The sequence below is a fragment of the Sander lucioperca genome, chromosome 20 (genome assembly GCF_008315115.2).
Source record: "Sander lucioperca isolate FBNREF2018 chromosome 20, SLUC_FBN_1.2, whole genome shotgun sequence".
NCBI classification, from domain to species: Eukaryota; Metazoa; Chordata; class Actinopteri; order Perciformes; family Percidae; genus Sander; species Sander lucioperca.
Genome location: NC_050192.1, coordinates 20,622,010 through 20,646,650, shown reverse-complemented (window position 1 = coordinate 20,646,650; position 24,641 = coordinate 20,622,010). Strand labels below are relative to the sequence as shown.

The 24,641-nt window shown below is 43.3% G+C and overlaps 2 protein-coding genes across 3 annotated transcripts in view; both read right to left on the bottom strand.

The window, feature by feature from the left end:
* Positions 1-2,410, bottom strand: part of cped1 (cadherin-like and PC-esterase domain containing 1) — a 56,844-nt gene extending 54,434 nt beyond the window's left edge. The window contains exon 1 of the mRNA XM_031311263.2: positions 737-2,410. Within this exon, the coding sequence (XP_031167123.2) occupies positions 737-976 (240 nt within the window). The 5' untranslated portion in view covers positions 977-2,410. The remainder of the gene's footprint in view (positions 1-736) is intronic.
* An 8,246-nt stretch (positions 2,411-10,656) lies between these two features.
* On the bottom strand, positions 10,657-23,576 carry ing3 (inhibitor of growth family, member 3). 2 transcript variants are annotated; one of them, XM_035995922.1, is made up of 13 exons: positions 23,405-23,576; positions 23,193-23,264; positions 21,973-22,073; positions 20,053-20,118; positions 19,790-19,886; positions 16,011-16,082; positions 15,160-15,276; positions 14,431-14,597; positions 13,476-13,666; positions 12,967-13,159; positions 11,519-11,557; positions 11,000-11,123; positions 10,657-10,963 (listed from the first exon to the last, which is right to left on the bottom strand). In XM_035995922.1, exons 1-12 carry the CDS (start codon positions 23,430-23,432, stop codon positions 11,007-11,009), a joined length of 1,260 nt encoding a protein of 419 aa, XP_035851815.1. In that variant the 5' UTR covers positions 23,433-23,576; the 3' UTR covers positions 10,657-10,963; positions 11,000-11,006. The 2 variants fall into 2 exon arrangements, with proteins under 2 accessions (XP_035851815.1, XP_031167125.1); XM_031311265.2 differs by having other exon boundaries at positions 10,657-11,123.
* Positions 23,577-24,641: the final 1,065 nt, after the last annotated feature.

Below are 24,641 nucleotides of genomic sequence, written 5' to 3'. Positions count from 1 at the left end.
GTGTGTGTGTGTGTGTGTGTGTGTGTGTGTGTGTGTGTGTGTGTCAGCTGCCAGTTTACTCTCAGTAATCTGTCAGGAACTGGATCCTCGGCTGATTAACGGCACTAATATTTATATCAGGGACACTGAGGAAACACTTGAAATACCTGACGGGAAACTGTGACGGATCTGATTGGTCCCTGCAGCTGTCAATTATCTTGCAGTAAAATAAAACCCCAGTGCACGCAGCGTTAATCCCCTCATAATCTAAAAATACTGCAACAATGAGCAGAAGGAGCCTTGAGCCCGCAGGCTTCTTTTTATATTCCAACAGAACTCCATTCAAAAATCTGACGTTTATAGCTAAAACATGTGCAGTTAAAGTTAAGTCAGGAAGGACATTTTACAACAAACAGCTGGAGTTAATTTAAGATTGTAAACTGTAAAAACATATAAACAGATGCTCTGATGCCTTCTGTATTTATATTTACTTATACGATTATCTTTGAATGCGAGAAGTTCAAATGTAGTTTGAAACACACACACACACACACACACACACACACACACACACACACACACACACACACACACATCTTTAAATGGCAGAATTTTGAATGGAGTTTGGTGAAGCGTTTTTCACACACAGGTAAACACACACACACACACACACACACACACACACACACACACACACACACACACAGACAGACACACACACACACAGACACACACACAGACACACACACAGACACACCTGTGTGTCTTTCTCCAGGGCAGTAATGAGCCTCCTGGTCTCCCCCATCAGGACTTCCTCGGACTCTCTCCTGAGGACGTCGGAGGCGGGTTGGTTCTGCCCGGACCGTAGCCGGTTCCGTGCCACCATCAGGGTCTGGTAGAAGAGACACAGCCCCACCCCGAGCAGCAGCAGCAGCGGGCTGGGGCAGCACCGGCGGCGGAGCAGCATCCCGCCGGCTGAAGCCAGGAGGCACCGCATGGGAGGAAGATCCTTCACGTCCTCATCTTCATCTCCGCACTGACGGCTGCTGGCTTTAGTCCGTACATAAAGAGGGGTTTATTTGGGGAAAAAGAGCGCTCTGATGGATTATATTCAAGCCGATTTCACTAGTGGATCCCTAAGAGTCTGAAGAAGTATGAAGTCATGTTTTACGTCCAGACCACTTTCATCAAGAACGAATCTAATTTTAAAACGCACTGATTCTTTAGGCGGACGCGGATCTCACTGACGGCAGGGCTGTTAAAGAGTGTTTTATTAAAATAAAAAGCCTTGTGATGGATTAAAATACAGCCGAATTCACCAGTAGGTCCATAAGAGTCTGAAAAATGATTAACTCACAGTTGAAGTCCAAACAACTTTCATTAAGAACGGTTCTAATTTAAAAACGCACTGATACTTGAGGCGGATGCGGATATAACTGACGACAGGACTGTTAAAAATTGTGTTTTATTAGAATAAAAAGCTTACCAAAGTATTATATTTAAGCCGAATTCACTAGTGGATCCTTATCCTTGAGTTAAAGTATTAACTCATTTTTTAAGTCCAAACAACTTTCACCAAAAACGGATCAAATTTAAAAACGCACATTTTAAGATGCGGACGCTCTGTGCGGAGCGGATTCATCTCCTCACTGACGACGGGACTGTTAAAGAGATTTATTTGAATAAAAAGTCTTCTAATCGATTATATTCATGCCGAATTTAATAATGGATCATTAAGACTTCTGAAGTATTAACTCATCTTTTTTAAGTCCAATAAACTTTGATTGAAAACGTTGACATTTAAAAACACATTAATTCTTGAGGCAGATTATATTGATGCCGAATTCACTATTGGATCCAGAAAAGTCTGAAAAAAGTGTTAACTCGTGTTTTAAGTCCAAACAGCTGTCATTGGGAACGGATGAAAGTTAAAAACACTCATTCTTGAGGCGGACGCCAAACAGAAGCAGAAGAGCCGTAAACAGGCGCGGTGACGCTCCAGGGCAGCCGAACTGCATCTCCCTTCAGATCATATGATTCCTCTAATTATCCTGCAGCTTTGTCCCGATCCAAAGTGTGCAGCAGCTTCCAAAAACACAGACGGCCAGTCAGCTGAAACCTCAAAGTAAGACTGGAATCATAACGGCACCATTAACGTGAAAGCAGATCCGTTAAACTGAACTGCAACTCCGCTCAAAAGTCAAAGTCGAGGGTTAAAATGTGATGAAAAGCGGAGGAAGTTTGGTGACGTTGGAGAGAAGTTTAAAACCAACCAAACGGGCGGTGGAGTCTGGCAGAGAGACCATCTGGTCCGGGTTAAATCATCTGGTCCGAGTTAAATCAAGCAGCAACACAAAGGAGGAAACTCCAGTCCTCCAATTCTTCTTCTGATTTTAGTTTGAATCAGAATCAGGAGTTGTTCACTTCTTCTTCAGAGGAGAAACTGAGCTGCTCTGTAGGAGGTCACCTCCTCCTCCTCCTCCTCCTCCTCCTCCTCCTCCTCAAACACTCTGAAGGCTGAGTTATTTCTGGAAAATACACACACACACACACACACACACACACCCTTCCTGTGTGTGTATATATATATGTGTGTGTGTGTGTGTCAGTTTCATTCACTTTAACCCCCCCACACACACACAAACAGAGACACGCACAGAGACACACACACTCACACACACACACACACACACACACACACAAACACACACACACACACACACACACCTGTGATAAACTCAGCTGTAAACTTCTGTTGTTTCTGCAGCTTTTTAAGAGTTAAGTTACGTAAACACTTCATTTAAAGGTTCTTTATTTATAAGATATTAAACATTAAGTAGTCGTAAGAAAAGGAAATGCTGAATTAAATAACTTTCATAAAAAAAAGAGACAAAACAAATGAAATCTAACTCTGAACCAAGAGGGAACAGGTAAGATATAAGATACGGGCTGAAACATAAACAGAATGAAAGCTGTAAGCAGCGATGAGCGGCCCTCAGACCAACATCTCATGTAGACCACATTCTAGTTTCAGGTAAATCAGAATAACTTTTGCCAAGATACAACACTTCATGTTTTAACAGCCACCTACAGGAAGTTGTTCCTCCATAACTTGCGCATTGTTTTAGCTATCAAAATTATTTTCATAACTTTTAGTCACGAGGGCCCACCGAGTCTATTTCCAAGTTTTCGTGCAGATTGGACTCAGGAGGAGATAGACAAAAGAATGTTTCCCATATATCGCGATGTGGCTAATTAATAAAAAACATTCTAACAGCGCCACCTAATGGCCGATTCACTCTAAATTTGGCATGGATGCTCAAGCCCCTATGTGGAACAACTGTGTCATGTTTGGTGTCAATCGGAATAAATCTTGGTAAGATACACAACTTCCTGTTTCGACAGCCCCCTACAGGAAGTTGGTCCTCTGTAACTTGCGCATTGTGTTAGCGATCAAAATTCTTTTGATAACTTTTTGTCATGACGGTCCACCGAGTCTACATGTACATTTTTGTGCAGTTGGGACTCACGCTCTAGGAGGAGTTAAAAAAAGTAGGTTTCGCTCAAAGCGAATTTGCTAATTAATTAAAAAAATTAAAACAGCGCCATATAAAGGCCGATTGACGCCATATTTGGCACACAGCCTCATTGCCACATGAGGAACAACTCTCTTAAGTTTTGTGTCCATCGGAATAGCCGTGTGCAAGATACAACCGTTCCTGTTTCCACACCCACCTACAGGAAGTTGGTCCTCTGTAACTTGCGCAATGTTTTAGCTATTAAAATTCTTTTGATAACTTTTTGTCACGAGCGTCCTCCGAGTCTATATGCCAGTTTTCGTGCCGATCGGACTCACACACCAGGAGTAGTTAGACAGAGTAGGTTTCCCATATATAAATATTTTGCTGATAAATTAAAAAAAAAAAAACACGGCCATCTAATGGCCGATTGACGCCAAGTTTGGCACAGATGCTAAACCGGCCATGATGAACAACCTTGTCAAGTTTTGGGGCAATCGGAATAATTGTTGCAAAGATAACGCAACTTCCTCTTTAGACAGGAAGTTGCTCCTGTTTAGACAGGAAGTTGCTGTAACTTGCGCATTTTTTCAACTATCAAAATTTTCTGGATAACTTTTCATCATGAGGGTCAACAGATACTACCTGCAAAGATTCAAGAAGAGTGAAATCACGGCCTAGGACGAGTTCAAAAGAATGTAAAACACATGAAAAATGCATAATTAAAAATGGCCGCCTTCCGGTTGCGCGGAGCTAATGAAGGTAAATGGGAAATATGTCCGCAATGATTAGAGCAATATGGGTATTAAATCTGGTGAAGATCGGAGCAACTATGTCCAAGTTAAGGCCTTCCAGGCATTAGGGGGCGCTATGGAGCCCACTTACAGGTTTGGGCCAAATCGCTGTACAGTCTCGCAAAGCTCCCAGGTGTTTATGGGGGCGCCAATTTTTGTGAGTTTTCGTATATATTGAGGCCGTCAAAAATGTGCCCAAGGGCTAAAACCAATTAGGGGGCGCTATAGAGCAACCATACCACTCCCAAGCCTAAATGTGAATTCAGATGAAAGAGTTTACTATTGTGCACATGGCTGCAAAATCTTGAGAGTTTTCGTGCATCCTAAAGTCCTCAAACAGGTGTTCGTAAAATGAAGATTTTTACACAAAAACCAATATTTCGGAAATTATAGAATTTGGTAAGTTTTTCTAAAAATAGCACCATGGACTTGAAGATGAGACCTATGTTCCCTCAAAAGTTGGTATATTAACTTATTATTTTTGTCCAATTTAAGGTGCATGTTAGGGGGCGCTATGGAGCCCCCTGGCAACGCCCGAGCCCAAACACTAAAGAAATTTGCGATTTTCACCAGTTATGACTTTTATTTTTGTGAGATTTCGTGCATTCTAACTACCTCAAAAATGCGACGAAGAATTGGGAAAAATAATCTGACCAAAAGCAATAGGTTCCTTCGCACTTTCAGTGCAAGGCACCGTTGGGGCCTTGCACTGAAAGAGCTGGGGCCCTAATAAGAAAGAATGATGTGACACCATAGTCAGTATATAACGGACCAGCAGGTCCCGTGTCTCTGGACGGAGACCAGTGAAGTCTCTCTCTCTCTCTCTGAGCTTGAAGACGTAGATGTGACGTGAGCAACCTGTCTGAAAGTTGGAAGTCTTCTGGTAGCTGTGCCAAGAGAAATCTCAATCATTCCCAATCTAGCAGAGACGGAGAGCGTAGGTATATGTAAGGAGATAACATAGACACAGGCTAATTATTGATCACTAAAATGATAGTTAACATTAGTAATTAAACTTAAACAGCTAATGGAAGTCCAAACTGCCTGAGAGCTTCTCCTGTACTATACGGTAATTCCTCTACTATGAGACAGTAAGTCTCGTGGTTATGACCCAATCGTTAGCCTATTTTTATAAAAACGTCTGCTACGGAGCCATAACGTGAGCTACAAGGTAATGGAGCCTTTTATACATTGTCGTGTTTCTTTAGAAATCAACAATGGACAAATAGAGTCTTTAAACTCTTCAGATGTAAAGTTATTCGCTGTCAAAGTGACGTCAGAATGAATGGCAGTCAATGGGATGCTAACGGGGGGTGATGGCTTGGTAGCATCAACATGGCTCCATAGGAACTATGCGGTCCGAGGAGAAGCTGACCCCCTCGGTTTATACATTTATATAGATTTTTCTTTAATTGAAAACAAAATAGTTTTGGATTCATGACCCCGTGTCCTATTTTCACTAGTTTTTATTTTAATTTTAAATGAACTACTTATTACTTTTATTTGAGTAATTTTTCAGTTAGAGACTGTTCGTTATTTAATTAAGGGGCCACCGGAGGAATTTTGTGGCCTCTAACCTAAAAAGACGTGACCCTCCCCTCGTCAGTAATAATTTTCCTATAACCCTGCAAAATTATTTGAAAAAGAGGAATGACCCTCCCCTTGGGTGCAAGTTTGCACTTAGCAATGAAGTACAGATACCACTTGATTTTTACAGCCATGACATACAGGAGTTAAAGGAGAACTCCGGGCAATTTTTACGTTAATCTTGATCTCTATAAGTATGTGAGTACTGTCGATAGCAAAAAAAACGAGCTGAATCGGTGCTAGCTAACTGGAGCTGCTGCAGCTAATGCCGAGAGCTCCCACTTAGCTAGAACGGCAGTTTTGGGGCCATATCATAAAGAGTGCCTTTGTGCCTCTTAACAGACACAAAATGCAATTAAAATGTCTGTGCAACATGAACAGGGCCCTTACATGACAACAAGATGCGTTTTCAACTCAGACATTGTTTAAATTCACCTACCCTGTTAGCTGATAGCTGCCGTCTGGGATGAGTGAGTTCAGCCAGGCTTCAGTAATAATCATCAAGCAGCAGTTCCCTGTGTATTTGTAGCATATATATCCATTTAGTGTGGGATCCATCTGGCGTTGGTGAATAGTAGTCTCTGCAGTGGTGAACTGTGTTAGTTGCCTTAGCCAGGCTAGCAGGGCTGACCGGCATCCTTCTACTTCCTCCCCGCCTTCCCCGCCTGCCGCGGCCGACAACAATCCACGGGCGCCCGCTGGTCTGGTGGATGTCCTCCAGAGGACAGGTCATGCTTTTGCGGCGAAATTTTTGCGGCTAAAAAAAGTTCATTTCCCCCTCAAAAATAGGTAATTGAGCACAGTAGTGGTTATGATTATATCAGTGACTATGTAACTACATGGAAACGGGCCACATGATGCCTGGTTCTTGTACAGTAACAGCGTTACTGAAGGCTGGCTCTAGCTCCATAGTTTCGTTACTCCAAGCGTCTTCCCTTGTGAACACCTCCGCTCTTCACTCTTCTCACACCACGCTCCGATCTGCACACTGCTGTTTACCTTTTCCTGCTACAACTGAATTCCTGCGGGACTTCAAACGCTGTTACTGTACAAGAGACAGGCATCATGTGGCCCGTTTCCATGTAGTTACATAGTCACTGATATAATCATAACCACTACTGTGCTCAATTACCTATTTTTGAGGGGAAAATAAACTTTTTTCGCCGCGAAAGCATGACCTGTCCTCTGGAGGACATCCACCAGACCAGCGGGCGCCCGTGGATTGTTGTCGGCCGCGGCAGGCGGGGAAGGCGGGGAGGAAGTAGAAGGATGCCGGTCGGCCCTGCTAGCCTGGCTAAGGCAACTAACACACAGTTCACCACTGCAGAGACTACTATTCACCAACGCCAGATGGATCCCACACAAAATGGATATATATGCTACAAATACACAGGGAACTGCTGCTTGATGATTATTACTGAAGCCTGGCTGAACTCACTCATCCCAGACGGCAGCTATCAGCTAACAGGGTAGGTGAATTTAAACAATGTCTGAGTTGAAAACGCATCTTGTTGTCATGTAAGGGCCCTGTTCATGTTACACAGACATTTTAATTGCATTTTGTGTCTGTTAAGAGGCACAAAGGCACTCTTTATGATATGGCCCCAAAACTGCCGTTCTAGCTAAGTGGGAGCTCTCGGCATTAGCTGCAGCAGCTCCAGTTAGCTAGCACCGATTCAGCTCGTTTTTTTTGCTATCGACAGTACTCACATACTTATAGAGATCAAGATTAACGTAAAAATTGCCCGGAGTTCTCCTTTAACCTCTGCATTCTCATCTTACACATCCCACTCCTCTGTTATGGTGGGGGGGCCATTTCAGTAGATTTACTCACTAATATTGTTGTGGAAACACAATAAGCATGGAAACTAAATGCACACTTCCTGCATTACTTCAAATACTAAGTTCCTCCTCTAGTAAACTAGTATTCATATGAAATAAAACAATAAAACATTGAGACCGTTCAGCAAAGGATGCTGGGATATAACCAATTCAACACTGGTTGCTATGGACTCGTCACTATCGTCATTGTGTATTTTAGCACGTAGGTAAAGCTGCCGAAGCTGAACATTATATTCCAAAACACATATGTTTATTTTTAAAGCAGATTTTAAGTTACATTGTAACAATTTAACAATTCGCCCTTATGAAATCCAATCGCAGCACGGCTGTTTTGGAACTCAATAGACAGACGCTTAAATTCAACTAAAATGTAACAGTGACCAATCAGTGTGCCCAATCGCTGCCCTCTGGCCGCTGCCACGCGCTCTTTCTCTTCGTCCATAACGTTGCAGCCTCCTCTGGCTCAAATGAACAGCCTACATATGGTCATTGAACTATAACAACCTTATCCACATTGTGGAAATCATTTAAATATTGAGCCATTACATTGAAAATCTTTTAGATTAAGGAGCCTTTAATGTCTGTAGCCTACTCCGTAACAACAGACTACCTGGACGCCTTTTCCTCGTCTATCTCCACGCCACTGTCTTCAGACTTTTGCATTTTTCCCCGTTAGACGTTAGGAACGTGACGGTGGAGCGTTTTTAAGATTTCCACTCTGGTGGGTGGTTTCACTTTTTAGCGTTTTTAAGCCCCAAAAACGCCGTCGCCCTATAAACGAAAGGCACATCTGATAAAATATTTTTCCGTTTTCACCCGCGAGCGTCATGGTGTAAACAGGGCCTCAGTATTCAGCCCAACCCCTAACATCTGGATGGGTGCATCCCTAATATTAACTCACAACATCACAACTAACATACGATTGGACACTTTATAACTGAGTTCTCACAGACATTTAAATAAAAAAAAACTTTTTAATTAAAAAAAATAAATATGAAGCAAGATTTTCAAAATAAAAGTCGCATCTCCAAAGATACGTATTGATATTTTCACTCTGGATGTACATCGTTACACGTCAGCTGTTAAATGTATTTGATAAATTAAATAAAGTTGTCACAGACCTGTCAGGTGATCAGTCCTCTCCGTCAGCGTCTCTTTGAGCTCTGATCTTTGTCCATAACCACTAACCATAACCTCTGATCTCACTTTGTCTTAAAGGTCCCATGGAATGAACATTTCACATGAGGTTTTTTAACATTAATATGAGTTCCCCCAGCCTGCCTCTGGTCCCCCAGTGGCTAGAAATGGTGATAGCTGTAAACCGAGCCCTGAGGATATTCTTTAGAAATAAACAAGAGACAAATAGTCTTTAAACACTTCAGATGTTACATTACATGTCATTTAGCTGACGCTTTTATCCAAAGAGACTTACAACTGCTATATATGTCAGAGGTCGCACGCCTCTGGAGCTACTAGAGGTTAAGGGGTAAGTGTCTTGCACGCAGTGGGAATCGAACCCAGGTCCCTCACACCAAAGGCATGTCTCACACACACACACACAGTTTCTGTAGAAGTGTCAGGATTAACCAGAAGAGTGGTGTGCTGTGATGGTTCCACGCCCCCTGGTGGCTGCAGGCAGCCTCTGCAGCCCAACGGCACTCAGAGACTACACTTCTGTAGAAACATTTCAGCAGCAAAGAACACAATTTAAAACCAGTTATTTGAAGTAAATCTGTGAAGTTGTTCATGAACTGTAAAGCTGTATTAAAGGGTAATAATCTGGACCCTCTGTCTCCATGTTTGTGTGTCTGATGGAACAACAATCTCTGGTCCAGTATTAACCAAGCTGTAATGTAACCCTACAGGACTAATGTTCAGCAGCAGTTAGAGTCACTAAAAGTTCTGTTGTTGCCGCTGACAGACTCAGATTATTATTTTAAGTGTCTGACAACATTATGGGATGGATCCCTACAGAGATAGACCTTTTAGTTAAAGAGTAAGATCCTTTTAGTTTAACATGAAACAGCCCCAAAATCACCATCACCAAACCCACCAGACTCCATGTAAATAATCAGGACTTTTAGCGTGTATAGAGCCAGCGTATTTCCACCAGACTCCATGTAAATAATCAGGACTTTTAGCGTGTATAGAGCCAGCGTATTTCCACCAGACTCCATGTAAATAATCAGGACTTTTAGCGTGTATAGAGCCAGCGTATTTCCACCAGACTCCATGTAAATAATCAGGACTTTTAGCGTGTATAGAGCCAGCGTATTTCCACCAGACTCCATGTAAATAATCAGGATTTTTAGCGTGTATAGAGCCAGCGTATTTCCACCAGACTCCATGTAAATCAGGGTTTCCCGCAGCACTTTGCAGCTCGGGCGGCCCGCCTAAGCTGGGGAACCCTACCGCCTTAACTAGGTCATCAAAAAAAAAAAAAAAAAAAAAAGTCCGCTGCACAAAAGGCCTTCAAGTGCATCTCGGACAATAGCGCAGACACGCTTCACACCGCGAGCGGGCACGCACGCCACACAGCCGAAATGAGAGAAAGAAAAAGAGACGTGGTCCGTCGCTGTCTGGAGGAGAACTAGCCAGCTGATATCACGCGTGTGTGTCCGTGAGAACAATCGCCATTTCACCGTCGCGTGTGCGTCGGAGTTTGTCAACAGATGTGGTCAGCTGGGGCATGCCCGCCGCCCGGGCAGAGACGGGGTGATGGACTTACCGGAGCGTTGGCATACGGTGGGCAGAGAACATTTCTATATGTTTCTCTGTCCTGTTCTTCACATCAGTGAGGCTTTCTCCTCTTGTTTCAACAATAAAGTGTGTGTGTGTGTGTGTGTGTGTGTGTGTGTGTGTGTGATTCATATTTTCCCCTGAATCGTGCAGGCCTGATGTCGAGTGAAAGAAAACCATCGTAGTAGTGAGAGTGATCTCAGTGTTGAACATACTGACTTTAATGTGACCTAAACAGTCTAAAGACACAACTATGGGATCCACAAACTCAGAATTATGTACATTTTATTTTAAACTGTAAAACTCTGACTTATGTTATGATAAAAAAACAAAGCAAACAGGTAGAACATTTGTAGTTTCTGGGCTTTTTAAAATAAAAAACAACTACAGTTGGGTGATATTTAGTGAGACAAAAACATTTGAGTCTTAATTTAAAGATGATTTCTGTTGGCACAAAGCATGTGTGTCTGGTATGTGAGCAGCCTGGTGACCTCTGACCTCGGCGTGTTTGGAGGTTACAACCCAACACGGAGGACAGTCAGCACGTCTATTTGTGGCGGCTGCCTCTTCTCTTCATGGCGGCCGTACACTGCGGGCAGTACCACTTCCCCTTGGGAGCCTCCGTCAGACCCACGCAGCCGTAGTGGAACCACTCGATGGGACACTGAACACACACACAGCATGTTAATATATATACACACACACACACAGCATGTTAATACACACACACACACACACACACACACACAGCATGTTAATATATATATATATACACACACACACACACACACACACACACACACACACAGCATGTTAATATATATATATATACACACACACACACACACACACACACACAGCATGTTAATATATACACACACACACACACACACACACAGCATGTTAATATATACACACACAGCATGTTAATACACACACACACACACACACAGCATGTTAATATATATACACACACAGCATGTTAATACACACACACACAGCATGTTAATACACACACACACACACACACACACTAAATCTAATAAACATGATACTTACATCTGTGTTATCACAGCCGACCATTTCTCCGTAAGAAACCTGAAAATATTGAAGATTTCTTTTAGTTGTTCGTACCCTGTTACAGGTGCAGTATCTATCGGCTCGTACCCTGTTACAGGTGCAGTATCTATCAGGCTCGTACCCTGTTACAGGTGCAGTATCTATCGGCTCGTACCCTGTTACAGGTGCAGTATCTATCGGCTCGTACCCTGTTACAGGTGCAGTATCTATCAGGCTCGTACCCTGTTACAGGTGCAGTATCTATCAGGCTCGTACCCTGTTACAGGTGCAGTATCTATCGGCTCGTACCCTGTTACAGGTGCAGTATCTATCGGCTCGTACCCTGTTACAGGTGCAGTATCTATCAGGCTCGTACCCTGTTACAGGTGCAGTATCTATCGGCTCGTACCCTGTTACAGGTGCAGTATCTATCGGCTCGTACCCTGTTACAGGTGCAGTATCTATCGGCTCGTACCCTGTTACAGGTGCAGTATCTATCAGGGTCGTACCCTGTTACAGGTGCAGTATCTATCGGCTCGTACCCTGTTACAGGTGCAGTATCTATCGGCTTGTAGCCTGTTACAGGTGCAGTATCTATCAGGGTCATACCCTGTTACAGGTGCAGTATCTATCAGGGTCGTACCCTGTTACAGGTGCAGTATCTATCGGCTCGTACCCTGTTACAGGTGCAGTATCTATCAGGGTCGTACCCTGTTACAGGTGCAGTATCTATCGGCTCGTACCCTGTTACAGGTGCAGTATCTATCGGCTCGTAGCCTGTTACAGGTGCAGTATCTATCAGGGTCGTACCCTGTTACAGGTGCAGTATCTATCAGGGTCGTACCCTGTTACAGGTGCAGTATCTATCAGGGTCGTACCCTGTTACAGGTGCAGTATCTATCGGCTCGTAGCCTGTTACAGGTGCAGTATCTATCAGGGTCATACCCTGTTACAGGTGCAGTATCTATCGGCTCGTACCCTGTTACAGGTGCAGTATCTATCGGCTCGTACCCTGTTACAGGTGCAGTATCTATCGGCTCGTACCCTGTTACAGGTGCAGTATCTATCAGGGTCGTATCCTGTTACAGGTGCAGTATCTATCGGCTCGTACCCTGTTACAGGTGCAGTATCTATCAGGGTCGTACCCTGTTACAGGTGCAGTATCTATCGGCTCGTACCCTGTTACAGGTGCAGTATCTATCAGGGTCGTACCCTGTTACAGGTGCAGTATCTATCGGCTCGTACCCTGTTACAGGTGCAGTATCTATCAGGGTCATACCCTGTTACAGGTGCAGTATCTATCAGGGTCGTACCCTGTTACAGGTGCAGTATCTATCGGCTCGTAGCCTGTTACAGGTGCAGTATCTATCAGGGTCGTACCCTGTTACAGGTGCAGTATCTATCAGGGTCGTACCCTGTTACAGGTGCAGTATCTATCAGGCTTGTACCTGGTTACAGATGCAGTATCGCGGCTCGTTGGGGTCGTAGGTCCAGTCCACCTGGCTGTTGGCCTCGGCCTCGGGCAGCGCTGAGGCCTGCTGGGAAAGTTCCTGGGCCAGCGCGGACGATGAAGAGCATGACGACAGAGAGGAGGAGGAGGACGATGAAGAGGACTGGTGGTTGGAAGACTTGATGCCGCTTCTAAAAACAGGAAGACGAGACGGTGAGGATCGTTTCAAATAAACAAAAACTCTGTTTCTATATATTATATATTTGTAAAATAACATTACATACAACTTAAGACATATATACGTATGTACTTGAGTAGCAGAAGTGCAGACTTTTACATTTGACTTTGACAAGTTTACCAAACCAAACTTGTGTGTCTGTGAGAGAGAGAGTGTGTGTGTGTGTCTCTGTGTGAGAGTGTGTGTGTGTGTCTCTGTGTGAGAGTGTGTGTGTGTGTGTGTGTGTGTGTGTGTGTGTGTGTGTGTGTGTGTGTGTGTGTGTGTCTTACTTGGACTTGCGTCCCCGTGAGTCGGAGGCAGCAGCGGGGGTGAGGGTCTGGGTGAGGGTGGAGGCCAGAGCGGAGGAGGAGTACCCGGGACTGTCCCGGGACAGAGCGAACTCTCTGCCCAGCTGGAAGTCGTTGTTCTTGATTGCTTCGTAGCTCGCTTTCAGACTGGACGTCCTCCGGCCCTCCTTCATCTGACAACAGAACACAATCAGCTGATGGCTTTAAATGGCTCAGTTAGACCTAACCGCCCAAAACACCAACATATTCAGTTTGTGACAGTGTCTCTATGGGCCCTGACACACCAACCAGGAGGGCCGGCCGTCGGCAGAAAAGCCAGTCGGTCTGATCAGTCGGGTCCCCGAGGTCCAGAAAGTGTCTCAGAACACACTGAGGAGACGCTGACTGGAGCGTACGCTCTGCTCGTGTGCGAAACGTAATACGTCTCCATAGCAGCAGGCAGCGCTGCTCTGTATTGTTTCCATTAACAGTCTGATTATTTCCCAGAAAATGAAAACCAGCAGCTGATTGGACGAACACGTCACATGGTTCATTTTTCTCCAGAAACTCACAGCCAGACTGTCATGGCGGCTCGTTCGGAATACGATCTCATATTGGACTAAAATAGTTCACTGAAACGTGTTTCTGAAAACATTTGAAGAGAGAAATAGGCCGTGCAGCTGCTGAATCTGTCTTCATTTCAGATCAACAAAGGTCAGTTTAAAAGATTTTACTCAGATTTCCTGGTGAGTCCCGACTGAGCATGTCAGGTCGGCCCAAATGAAGGCCGACGGCACGGAACACACCGAACAGACTCGAGTCACCGACCTCGCCAGACTGTCAGACGGCCGATTATCAGGTTGGTGTGTCTTCTCTCTGTGTGTGTGTGTGTGTGTGTGTGTGTGTGTGTCTGTGTGTGTGTTTCTCTCTCTGTGTGTGTGTGTGTGTTGTTCCTGACCTGTGCGGTGGCCTGGACGGCCTGAGCGGCGGCCATGGTGATGGCCCCGGCCCCGGCACCGGGCCCTGCCGGCAGAGAGCTCAGGTTGTAGGAGGCCAGAGGCTGAGCAGAGTTCACGCTGTACACGTTGTTGGTGGACGAGGAGGACGTGCTGTTGGTACGGCAGCCTGCAAGGGACACAACTCAGTTATATATACACACACAGACACACACACACACACACACACACACACACACAGAGACTAGGGCTGCTTAATACATAGTTTTTTTTTAATCATCATTGCAATATTAACTTGAGCAATAAATGCATCGCGAAAGACAGATTTTCTGTGTTGGTTAGAAGAAAAATCTGTAGAAAACTGCATTTTAAAATAACTGTCATTTCTTTTTTTTTGAGTCCTGCCTTTTAAATCCCATTTAATGTTCAAAACACACGTTTGTGGCACTCTTTGTGGGGACCCGTCATTGACATAATACATTCCGTAGCCCCTTACCCTAACCTTAACCATCACCACTAAATGCCTAACCTTAACCCTTACCCTCACCATAACCTAATTCTAACCCTAATCCTAAAACCAAGTCTTAACCCTCAAACAGACCTTTACCCTTGTGGGGTCCAGCATTTTGGGCCCACAAAGCTGTCGGGACCCCACAAGTATACTGGACTCCCAGTTTTTGGACCCCACGAATATAGTCACACACACACACACACACACACACACAGGTTACCTGGCGTGTTCTCCTTGGAGGCGTCTGACGTGAGCGTGGACAGCAGAGCTTCAGACTTGAACTTCTTCTCTGGAACGTGTTCTGTAGTGTGGTGAGTCGGAGCGCTGTACTTCCTCTCTGCAACAAACATTCAACCCATTAACAAGAGCTCAACAGTTAATTTGAACAGCTCTGGCTCCCCGTTGCCCAATGATTTCCCCCGTTCTATATCTCCGTTGACGTTTCATTAATTGCTGATATAAAGAGTTTTGAGTCTGGAACCAAACCGACCAGCTACGAGAGGAATCAGGACCATGAAACATTTAATTTGGTGCAAAAAAACATTTCGAAAATGGCAAAAGAGTCAAGGTACAGAAGCTGTCAGAGACTTCAGTGGTAGCAGCTCAATTGGTAAGCGAGCGCAGGTACGGTAGAGATACTACACTACCTTTCTACACTTCTTTCCTTCCCTACCTTCTTCCCTACGTACTTCCCTTCTTTCCTTCCCTACCTTCTTCCCTACATACTTCCTTTCCTTCCCTACCTTCTTCCCTACATACTTCCTTTCCTTCCCTACCTTCTTCCCTACATACTTCCTTTCCTTCCCTACCTTCTTCCCTACGTACTTCCTTTCCTTCCCTACCTTCTTCCCTACGTACTTCCTTTCCTTCTGTCAAATGTCCATTTCTGAAACTCAGTGTACGGAGACGGACCGGAGAATAAGAGAACTGGATGTAAAACATGAAATATAAATAGCGTATTGTAACAACTGGAATGTGTGTTTATGTATAAGATAGCGTGACAGCGTTGATGTATCTGCGGGACAGCTGCCCTGGGTCATAACGTGAGTATTGATCTGGGTCAGTACTTACTCTCAGAGGCGGTGTGCGAGTGGACGTGGTGGTTGTTGACCGGCTGAGACGGACTGTCCATCTCCAAAGATCCTGAGGAGGAGAACAAGAAGACAGGACATTTAATTCAGCCAATGCTGAAGCAGAAAGAGACTCAAAGGGAGGTTGACAGATCTGGGTTATTTTCTCAAGAAAAGGTCACAAATAATATTTCTTGTCTTAGTTTCAGTGCTCACAAACATCTTCCTCCTTTAAAATTTGTCAAAAACACGCTTCTGCTCACAAGATATAATCAATAAACAACGAATAATCATCTTTCATTAATATAAAAACATGTCAGAGTGACTCACGTGTACGGCTTAGATACCGGTGCTGTAGGAGCCACATACTGTATGTTGTTAATGGTCTCATTTATATTACTGATTGATTATTATATTGTAGGTGGTGGGCATTTTCATCGTGGTTTGAGCAGAAGTGATAACGTATTAGTTTGCTTCACCTGTTCACCTGTTGGGGGTTTTGGGCTTTGACAGGCGGGGGGGGGGAGCCTGGGAGCTACACACTTTGTTGACCTCCACACTAACGCACTTATTCCGACTCACAAAGTAACTTAACATTTGGTAACTGCAGTACTAGTTGTATTTTACGTGTGGAGGAATAAATCCTTGCAGTACAATCTGGAGCGCGTCAGTGTGTTTAAGCATCTCAGCAGTGTTTCCTTTTTCTTTTTTTTAGCAGTGGGGGCAGGTCTGAAGCCCCCCCCCCCCCCCCCACACACACACACAACTGACACTTCGCTGCAACACAAACTAATATATTTATTCACCTCTATTCACACACAATGAGGCATATTTTCAGTTGTGATTGAACACAAACGTGAGCAATCGCCATTATATCGAATCAACAGCCACGTGAATCAACAGCCATGTAAATCAACAGCCACATAAATCAACAGCCACGTAAATCAACAGCCACGTAAATCAACAGCCACGTAAATCAACAGAGACCTGAATCAACAGCCACGTGAATCAACAGCCACGTAAATCAACAGCCACGTAAATCAACAGCCACGTAAATCAACAGCCACGTAAATCAACAGAGACCTGAATCAACAGCCACGTGAATCAACAGCCACGTAAATCAACAGCCACGTAAATCAACAGCCACGTAAATCAACAGCCACGTGCAATTTAGCTCGCAGGTGAAGAATACAAACGACGAAAATCTCCAGTTAACTTCATTTAAATTAGCAAGACCAGGCTTAAATGATCTGACAACATAAGTTATACCACTTACAGTTCTCAAGGACGCACACACACCATCTCAGCTGGCTCATCATCCTTGTGTGTCCGCTCTATTCTCCGACATGCACTCTAACGGTCCAGATCCATTTGACCGTGCGACGCTTCTGTCGCGCCGCGCTCCACTCTGTTCCTCTGGGAGACGTCAAGCGACTTCAACGTGCACGCAAAGCATTCTGGGAAGGCGGCGCTGCATTTGAAAAAATGATGCGCGTCCAAAAGCTGGCCGATGCCCATCTTTATGAAAATTAATCTGTTGAACGCGACGCAACTATCCAGTAGAAGTAGACGAAAATCTTTTAAATTGACCTTTGTTGATCTGAAGTGAAGACAGATTCAGCAACTGCACGGCCTATTTCTCTCTTCAAATGCTTTTAGAAATGCGTTTCAGTGAACTATTTCCGTAAAATACTAGATCGTATTCTCAACGAGCCGCCATGAGACACTGTTGAAATTCTCGAGAAGCCAAACCCACGGCAGGCGTTCGTCCAATCAGCTGCCGGTCAGGGGCGTGGAGCATCAACCATGGATGTATGACGTCGCGACACCACGCGTCAGTCGTGTCGGACAAATGGATCTCTACCGTAACAATGCAGCCCCTATTTCTGATACCGTGGGCAGCAGAAATGTTGCCGTGGGGGGGGGCCGCCACGGTCAAATCAACAGAGAGGAAACACTGTCTCAGTGGTCAGTCCCTCGCCGCAGCACTTTGTTGGACTGATTACAGCCGCAACACGAACCGATAACAATACTGAGACTTTGATACCGGTTCCTGACGATACTTTTCTTTCGAGGCAATTTTATCAAACAAAAACAAATGACAACATTACGGCTCAGATCTTTGTATTCATGTTCCAGCTCCGACTCCGTGAGCGTCTCTGTAACGTTACACAGCCAATCAGGCCTCTAACAATTAGTTAATACTTGTCTAATCGCAATAGTTTTTGTTTAACTGCAATTACTCTTATGTCCAGACCTATGGGATTATTTTTTGTGCCTTTAATTCCAATTATCAAACTAAAGTCACTACCTCAAGCAAAAAAATTGTCATCTCTAAAGTAAAACTTAAAAACTTGCAAACATTTGTGTAGTCGTAAACTATTGGTCTTTTATTAATTTGATATTATCAGTTCCCTCTGCTTCTTTCTCAATGATCAGTCTTTTGCTCTCCATTGTGTCTCTCCATCACATGATGGAGAGAGGACCACACGTATTCAAAATCCAAATTTCAGGAACAGGAGTCTTCTTCTTCTTCTCCCAGAAAAAGGAGATTGAAGAGAGCAAGAGAGCGTCTTCTTGAAGTGTGAAGGCTACCGTAGCTGTAAGACGTACTTTGAACTGCGTGGTGTGAGAGTTGATGATATATGATTTCTAGAGGTGCAACGATGAAGCGATTAGTTGTCAACTATTAAATTAATCCTCAACTATTTTGATGATCGATTAATCGTTTGAGTCATTTTTTTATTATTCTGATTCCAGCTTGTTAAATGTGAATATCTTCTAGTTTCTTCTCTCCTCTGGGACAGGAAACTGAAGATCTTTGAGTTTGAGGACGTCCTCTTAGTCTTTGGGAAACACTGATCCACATTTTTCACCATGTTTTGACATTTTATAGATCAAACAACTAATCGATTAATCGAGAAAATAATCAACGGATTAATCGACTATGAAAATAATCGTTAGTTGCAGCCTTAATGATCTCAACGCTAGATGGGAGAAACTCATACACACTGGACCTTTAAGTTTAGGCAACAAATATACTTAGTTACGGTTAGTACAACATCAGGGATTGGCTTAAAATGAGTCACGTAATACTCCTAAAACGGTATCATTGTGTCACGGACTAAGGACTGTAAAACTCAAAGATAACTCCATTCATTTCAGAATTACAGTTGACTTTTACATGGGACAAGAATCCTGGTCTCCTGAGTTAGTTTGATCTATCCACCTCACCAACCTGCCTCCTAATGCAGAATTCGGCGGTCTTTTACTTTTTTTTTTTTTGTAAGTTTATTTGATTAGGACCATGCACATTAATCAACATTTCTGTAAATGCACCAGTGTTAGCCAGTCGGCTCATTTTCAACTGTAGTCCTAGTATGCATGTCTTTATGGTGGGAAAAAACTGGAGCACACGCACGCAAACACAAACATGGAGAGAACATGCAAACTCCACACACAGAAAGGCCCGAACGACCTGGATGAGAACCCACAACCTTCTTGCTGTGAGGCAGAAGTGCTAACCACTGAGCCACCGTGCTGCTTTGATCTGTTACAGTTCTACAGCCAATCCCAGACATTATTAGATCTTGGTAGAAGCATGCTGCGTGCTGATTGGCTCACTGACGCTGATGAGATTTACTTTTTAGGGATTTGAAATTGGGTATTAAATGAGGAGGCATTTTTCGATTCTCGCTACTTTAGAGGCAGTTCTGGCACTAGTTGGGAGTGAGAGGGGTGTAACCTCCAGAGATATAACAACGTGTGGCCGTGACTCACGTCTCTCCAGGATCTCCGTGATGCCGGCGTTGTCGGCCTCCAGCTCCATCTTGAACTTGGCCAGTTCCTGGTCCAGTTTACGCAGGTGACGGTCCACCTGGACACACACACACACACACACACACACACACATTTAGCTCAGCACAACAAGAGAACAAGACATTCTGTCAGTCCGACCAACGTTCTGGCTCTCTGTCTCTGTGTGTGTGTGTGTGTGTCTTTGTGTGTGTGTGTGCGTGTGTGTATCACTTTTCTCTACTCACCAGATCATAAATCTGATTGGCCAGCTGGACTTTCTCATCTGCATCTTCCAAAGCTTTGTAATAATCCTGAAACAGTTTATAATAACCAACACGGTGAGCTCTGAATATCTGAATAGTATTAAAAAAATACATCTCTAGGAGGGCTGGATCCGAATATCCGTAGGTTCGTTTTTTAAGAAAGAAATGTGCATGCAGGCTGAAATTAACTGTGGTGTTTTTTGGGATTAAGCTGCTTGCTGAACGTCCGCTAGCCGCTGGCTAATGAACGCAGCACTACGTGGTCCATCTCAGCCTAGAACGGAGAAACGTTGAGTCACAAGCCAGCGGTCTGATGTGTGTAGAGTAGGGCTGCAACTAACGATTATTTTCATAGTCGATTAATCTGTCCATTATTTTCTCGATTAATCGATTAGTTGTTTGATCTATAAAAATGTCAAAACATGGTGAAAAATGTGGATCAGAGTTTCCCAAAGCCTAAGAGGACGTCCTCACATGTCTTGTTTTGTCCAGAACTCAAAGATCTTCAGTTAACTGTCCCAGAGGAGAGAAGAGACTAGAAGATCTTCACATTTAACAAGCTGGAATCAGAGAAATCAGATTTTTTTTTTTTTATAAAAAAATGACAAACGATTAATCGATTATCAAAATAGTTGGCGATTAATTTAATAGTTGACAACTAATCGATTAATCGATTAATCGTCGCAGCTCTAGTGTAGAGGTCTGTATGGTTGATGTTATACTGTGGCAGCCAGGCGTCGTTTTCAGGTGAATTGATAAAAGGTAAAGATGCATTTAGTAGTGCCAATACTGCATTGGCATTATATGATTGGTCGTACTATCTGGAGCTCTGGCTGAGCATTCATTCAATGTCACTCGTCAGACAGTCTCAGGTCTTAAACCGAAATCCAACGATTATAGAAGTTATCTCACATTGTTTTCTTCTTCATTGGCGCCTATGGCGAAGAAAGATCTTAACGTGGTTTAATGTACCTAAACAATGATCGATGATTACCAGATTTCTCTCTCATATTGCTCCTCATATGAGCTATGATCATTTTTTATTCATTTATTTTTTTATTTTATTTATTTGATAGGGACAATGCTCATTGATCAACAGACAAATGACTTGCTGTAAACAAGCCAGAGTTAGCCAAGTGCTAGTTTCCATCTGGTGTTCCTAGCCAGGTCTTAACAGGCACCCTAAAATACAAAAGTCAATACAAATACACTATACATTTAAGAAATACAGTAGCAATGTGATAAATAGAGCTGGAATTTGAAAATATGAATATACCCTCAAACAGACAACAAATTGCTCACCTCATCTAATCCTCAACGGCATGTGTATGTGGTGTATGGTTGCAATTGTAATTGTCCCTAATCCAAGATTTAAGATGTTTTTTCAAAGAGGAGAGACTATTACACTCCCTTAACTCATTGGGCAGACTATTCCAAAAAATTGTGGCTCTGATAGAAAAAGCTGTGCTTCCAATCCTACTTTTTCTAAATTGAAGTATGCAGCCCCCTCTGATGGTTGCTCTGGTTACTCTATTGACCTTATCTTTCTGTTTTATAAACTGGCACAATGGTTGATTGATCATTGTTTAGGTACATTAAACCACATTTAGCGTTTTAGAATGACCCCTCTATACTCAGACAGCTCGCCTGTAGTGGACATTCAGCATGCAGCTTAATCGAGCCGTACAACCTTAACTACGTTGATTTAACGAAGCTTCGAGGCAAAGAATTTTTCTTCGAGGATTTTTTGTAATCAAATTATTCGAGGAATCGTTTCAGCCCTACGTGTAGGCCTATGTTTACGCAAAGTCATGATACCATGTTGGAATACTGGGATCCATCCCTAATAAAGAGCACTGATGAACTAATGTGCGTTTCCAGCGAGACTAAAGGGTTCCTGACCTTTTTAATGACCTCCATCTGCTCTTCTCTCCACTCGGGCTTGTTCTTCTTTGCGTTGACGAAGAACTCGATCACCTTCTGCTCCAGCTGGTCCGTGGCGTCTCAACGGGACAAAGACAAACACGCAGGAAGTAAGCTGCCACACTCACTTCAGAAAGTAAAAGTCTAAATTATAAACAGACACATTTATGTTCCAATGACTTCATGTCCTGAAACTGTCGGTCGGACACAACACAACTCTGGAGATAAGACATGGACATCAAACGCATTAACATTAGAGAGAGAAACCCCATCAACTAGATTTAACCAACATTCAGGGTTTATACACACACACACACACACACACACACACACACACACACACACACACACAGAGAGACACACACACACAGAGACACACACAGAGAGAGACACACACAGAGAGAGACACACACACACACACACACACAGACAGACAGAGACACACACAGAGACAGAGACACACACACACACACACACACACACACACACACACACACACACACAGAGAGAGAGAGCCACACAGACACACAGAGAGACACACACCTAATGATTGTAGATGGACTTCTTTAGCTTTAACTTTTGTCTTTAAGCTTTTTGAGTGTTAATTATTTATTATCTGCTCTAGTTTCAGACTCAGATAATATCTGAGATATGATAACGGTCTAAAATAATATGAGATATGATAACGGTCTAAAATAATATGAGATATGATAACGGTCTAAAATAATATGAGATATGATAACGGTCCAACATGATGAGAGAAACAGACACAAAACTACCACAGAAAGGGACAGAGATCCACTACAAAGAGACAGGAAACGCATGGGGAAATCTGCTTTTTAATTGAAAAAAGTCACAATTTCTTGGGGAAGGACGCCTAAACTAAACTTCCGTCTGCTGTTTCCATGGTGACAACAGAACGTCTGCAAGCTCAGCTAACATGCTAATTACTCCGTTACGGAGCCGTTAGCTGTGTCTGTGTGTGTATGTGTATGTGTATGTGTATGTATATATATATATATATATACACACATACACACACACGTGTGTGTGTGTGAGTGTGTTTTTATTAAAAACGCTTCACCAAACTCCATTCAAAATTCTGCCATTTAAAAGTGTGTGTGTGTGTGTGTGTGTGTGTGTGTGTGTGTGTGTGTGTGTGTGTGTGTGTGTGTGTGTGTGTGTGTGTGTACACGTACTCTGCACTTGTAAGTCCATCTCCCTCATTTCCGTGAACCTGTCGCGGAGGTCCATGGGAAGCTGCTCGATCACTGAGGGAGGACAAACAGCCGCTAACTGTTAGCACGGCTAGGCTAACGGCCGGGGCCAAACGGGCCGACAAATAACACACACTTAATGCACAAAACGGGCCAAAAAACCCGCCGCCGCTCGGTTACAGTCCCATACTCACTCTCGAGGTAATCTTCCAGGTACAACATCGCGGCAACGTCGACGTTTTTCGCGTTTTATGGAATAATTTTCTTCTTTCAATATGGCGCCGCCAGCCGCTGTGTCTCTCTCGCTCACAAAAAAAGACGCCAAGAAATTGATGTCAGAGATTGTGACGCAAACGGCTGCCGGTGTTCTGATTGGTTGAAACTTACGCGGGCGTTGATTTGCGTTCTGAGAACAGATGCCTTATGGGAGTTGTAGTTGAAAACACGCATAGCTCTTTTCTTTTGTAAAAACATATCCCAAAATGATTTAATTTTAAGTTTTTATTTGTTTTAGTGTAATTCTTAGAATCAATAGTTTGTCACCAATCTGTGTTGATGATATTTGTGATGATATTGCTGATAATTACCTCCACTATTCCTCCATGTCTCTTTATTTGCAACATTATATAGCCTATATATATATATATATATATATATATATATATATATATATATATATATATATAGCCTGTCAGATAGATCCCACACTGGGGAAATTCCCTTTTTACAGTAGCCCAAAAAATTAAAATACAACAGAATAAGAAAAATACACAATACATAGATAAAAAATAGAAAATACAGGCTGTATAAAAAATATAATAAGAAGTACTACCTACTACTGTTATTATAAGAGTAATACTAGCAGCATGTAGGCCTAAACACTTCTATTCAACTGTTATTGTTAGCAGCACAATCAAACTATAAATAATTCATGCAACTAGTTCACTATTATTTTAAGTTGATATAAATATAGGCCTATTGTATGTACCGTCTCAGTTGTTTATGCTGTATTGTCATAGATGTTGTACTGTATGTATATTTGAAGTAGAGATATGGTGACATTCATAGGCGCTGATACTGTGGGTGCTCCGGAGCTCCATCACCCACGGTAAACACTGAGCACCCACGTGTGCCAGACTGCCAGTCGGCTCCATTCATTAACAATCAAACATTGCAGTTGGTGCTAAGTGGAGAGTCTGTCATAGTGGGATTGGTTATGTCGTGACATTGATTCTTAATTTCCCACGAAGCTGATCGTGGTTAGGTGTCAGTTAAACTTCTCATCTCCAGTCCTCTCTGTCTCTGTGAGAATCTGTCCTGAGATGAGAGCTACTTTACGGCTTCATTATCCAGTTCAGAGGTGTGTGTGTTCACGTCGGCTGCTGTCCGTTCCCTAAGGTCCTGTACTGCAAACCATTTCTGACTACTTAT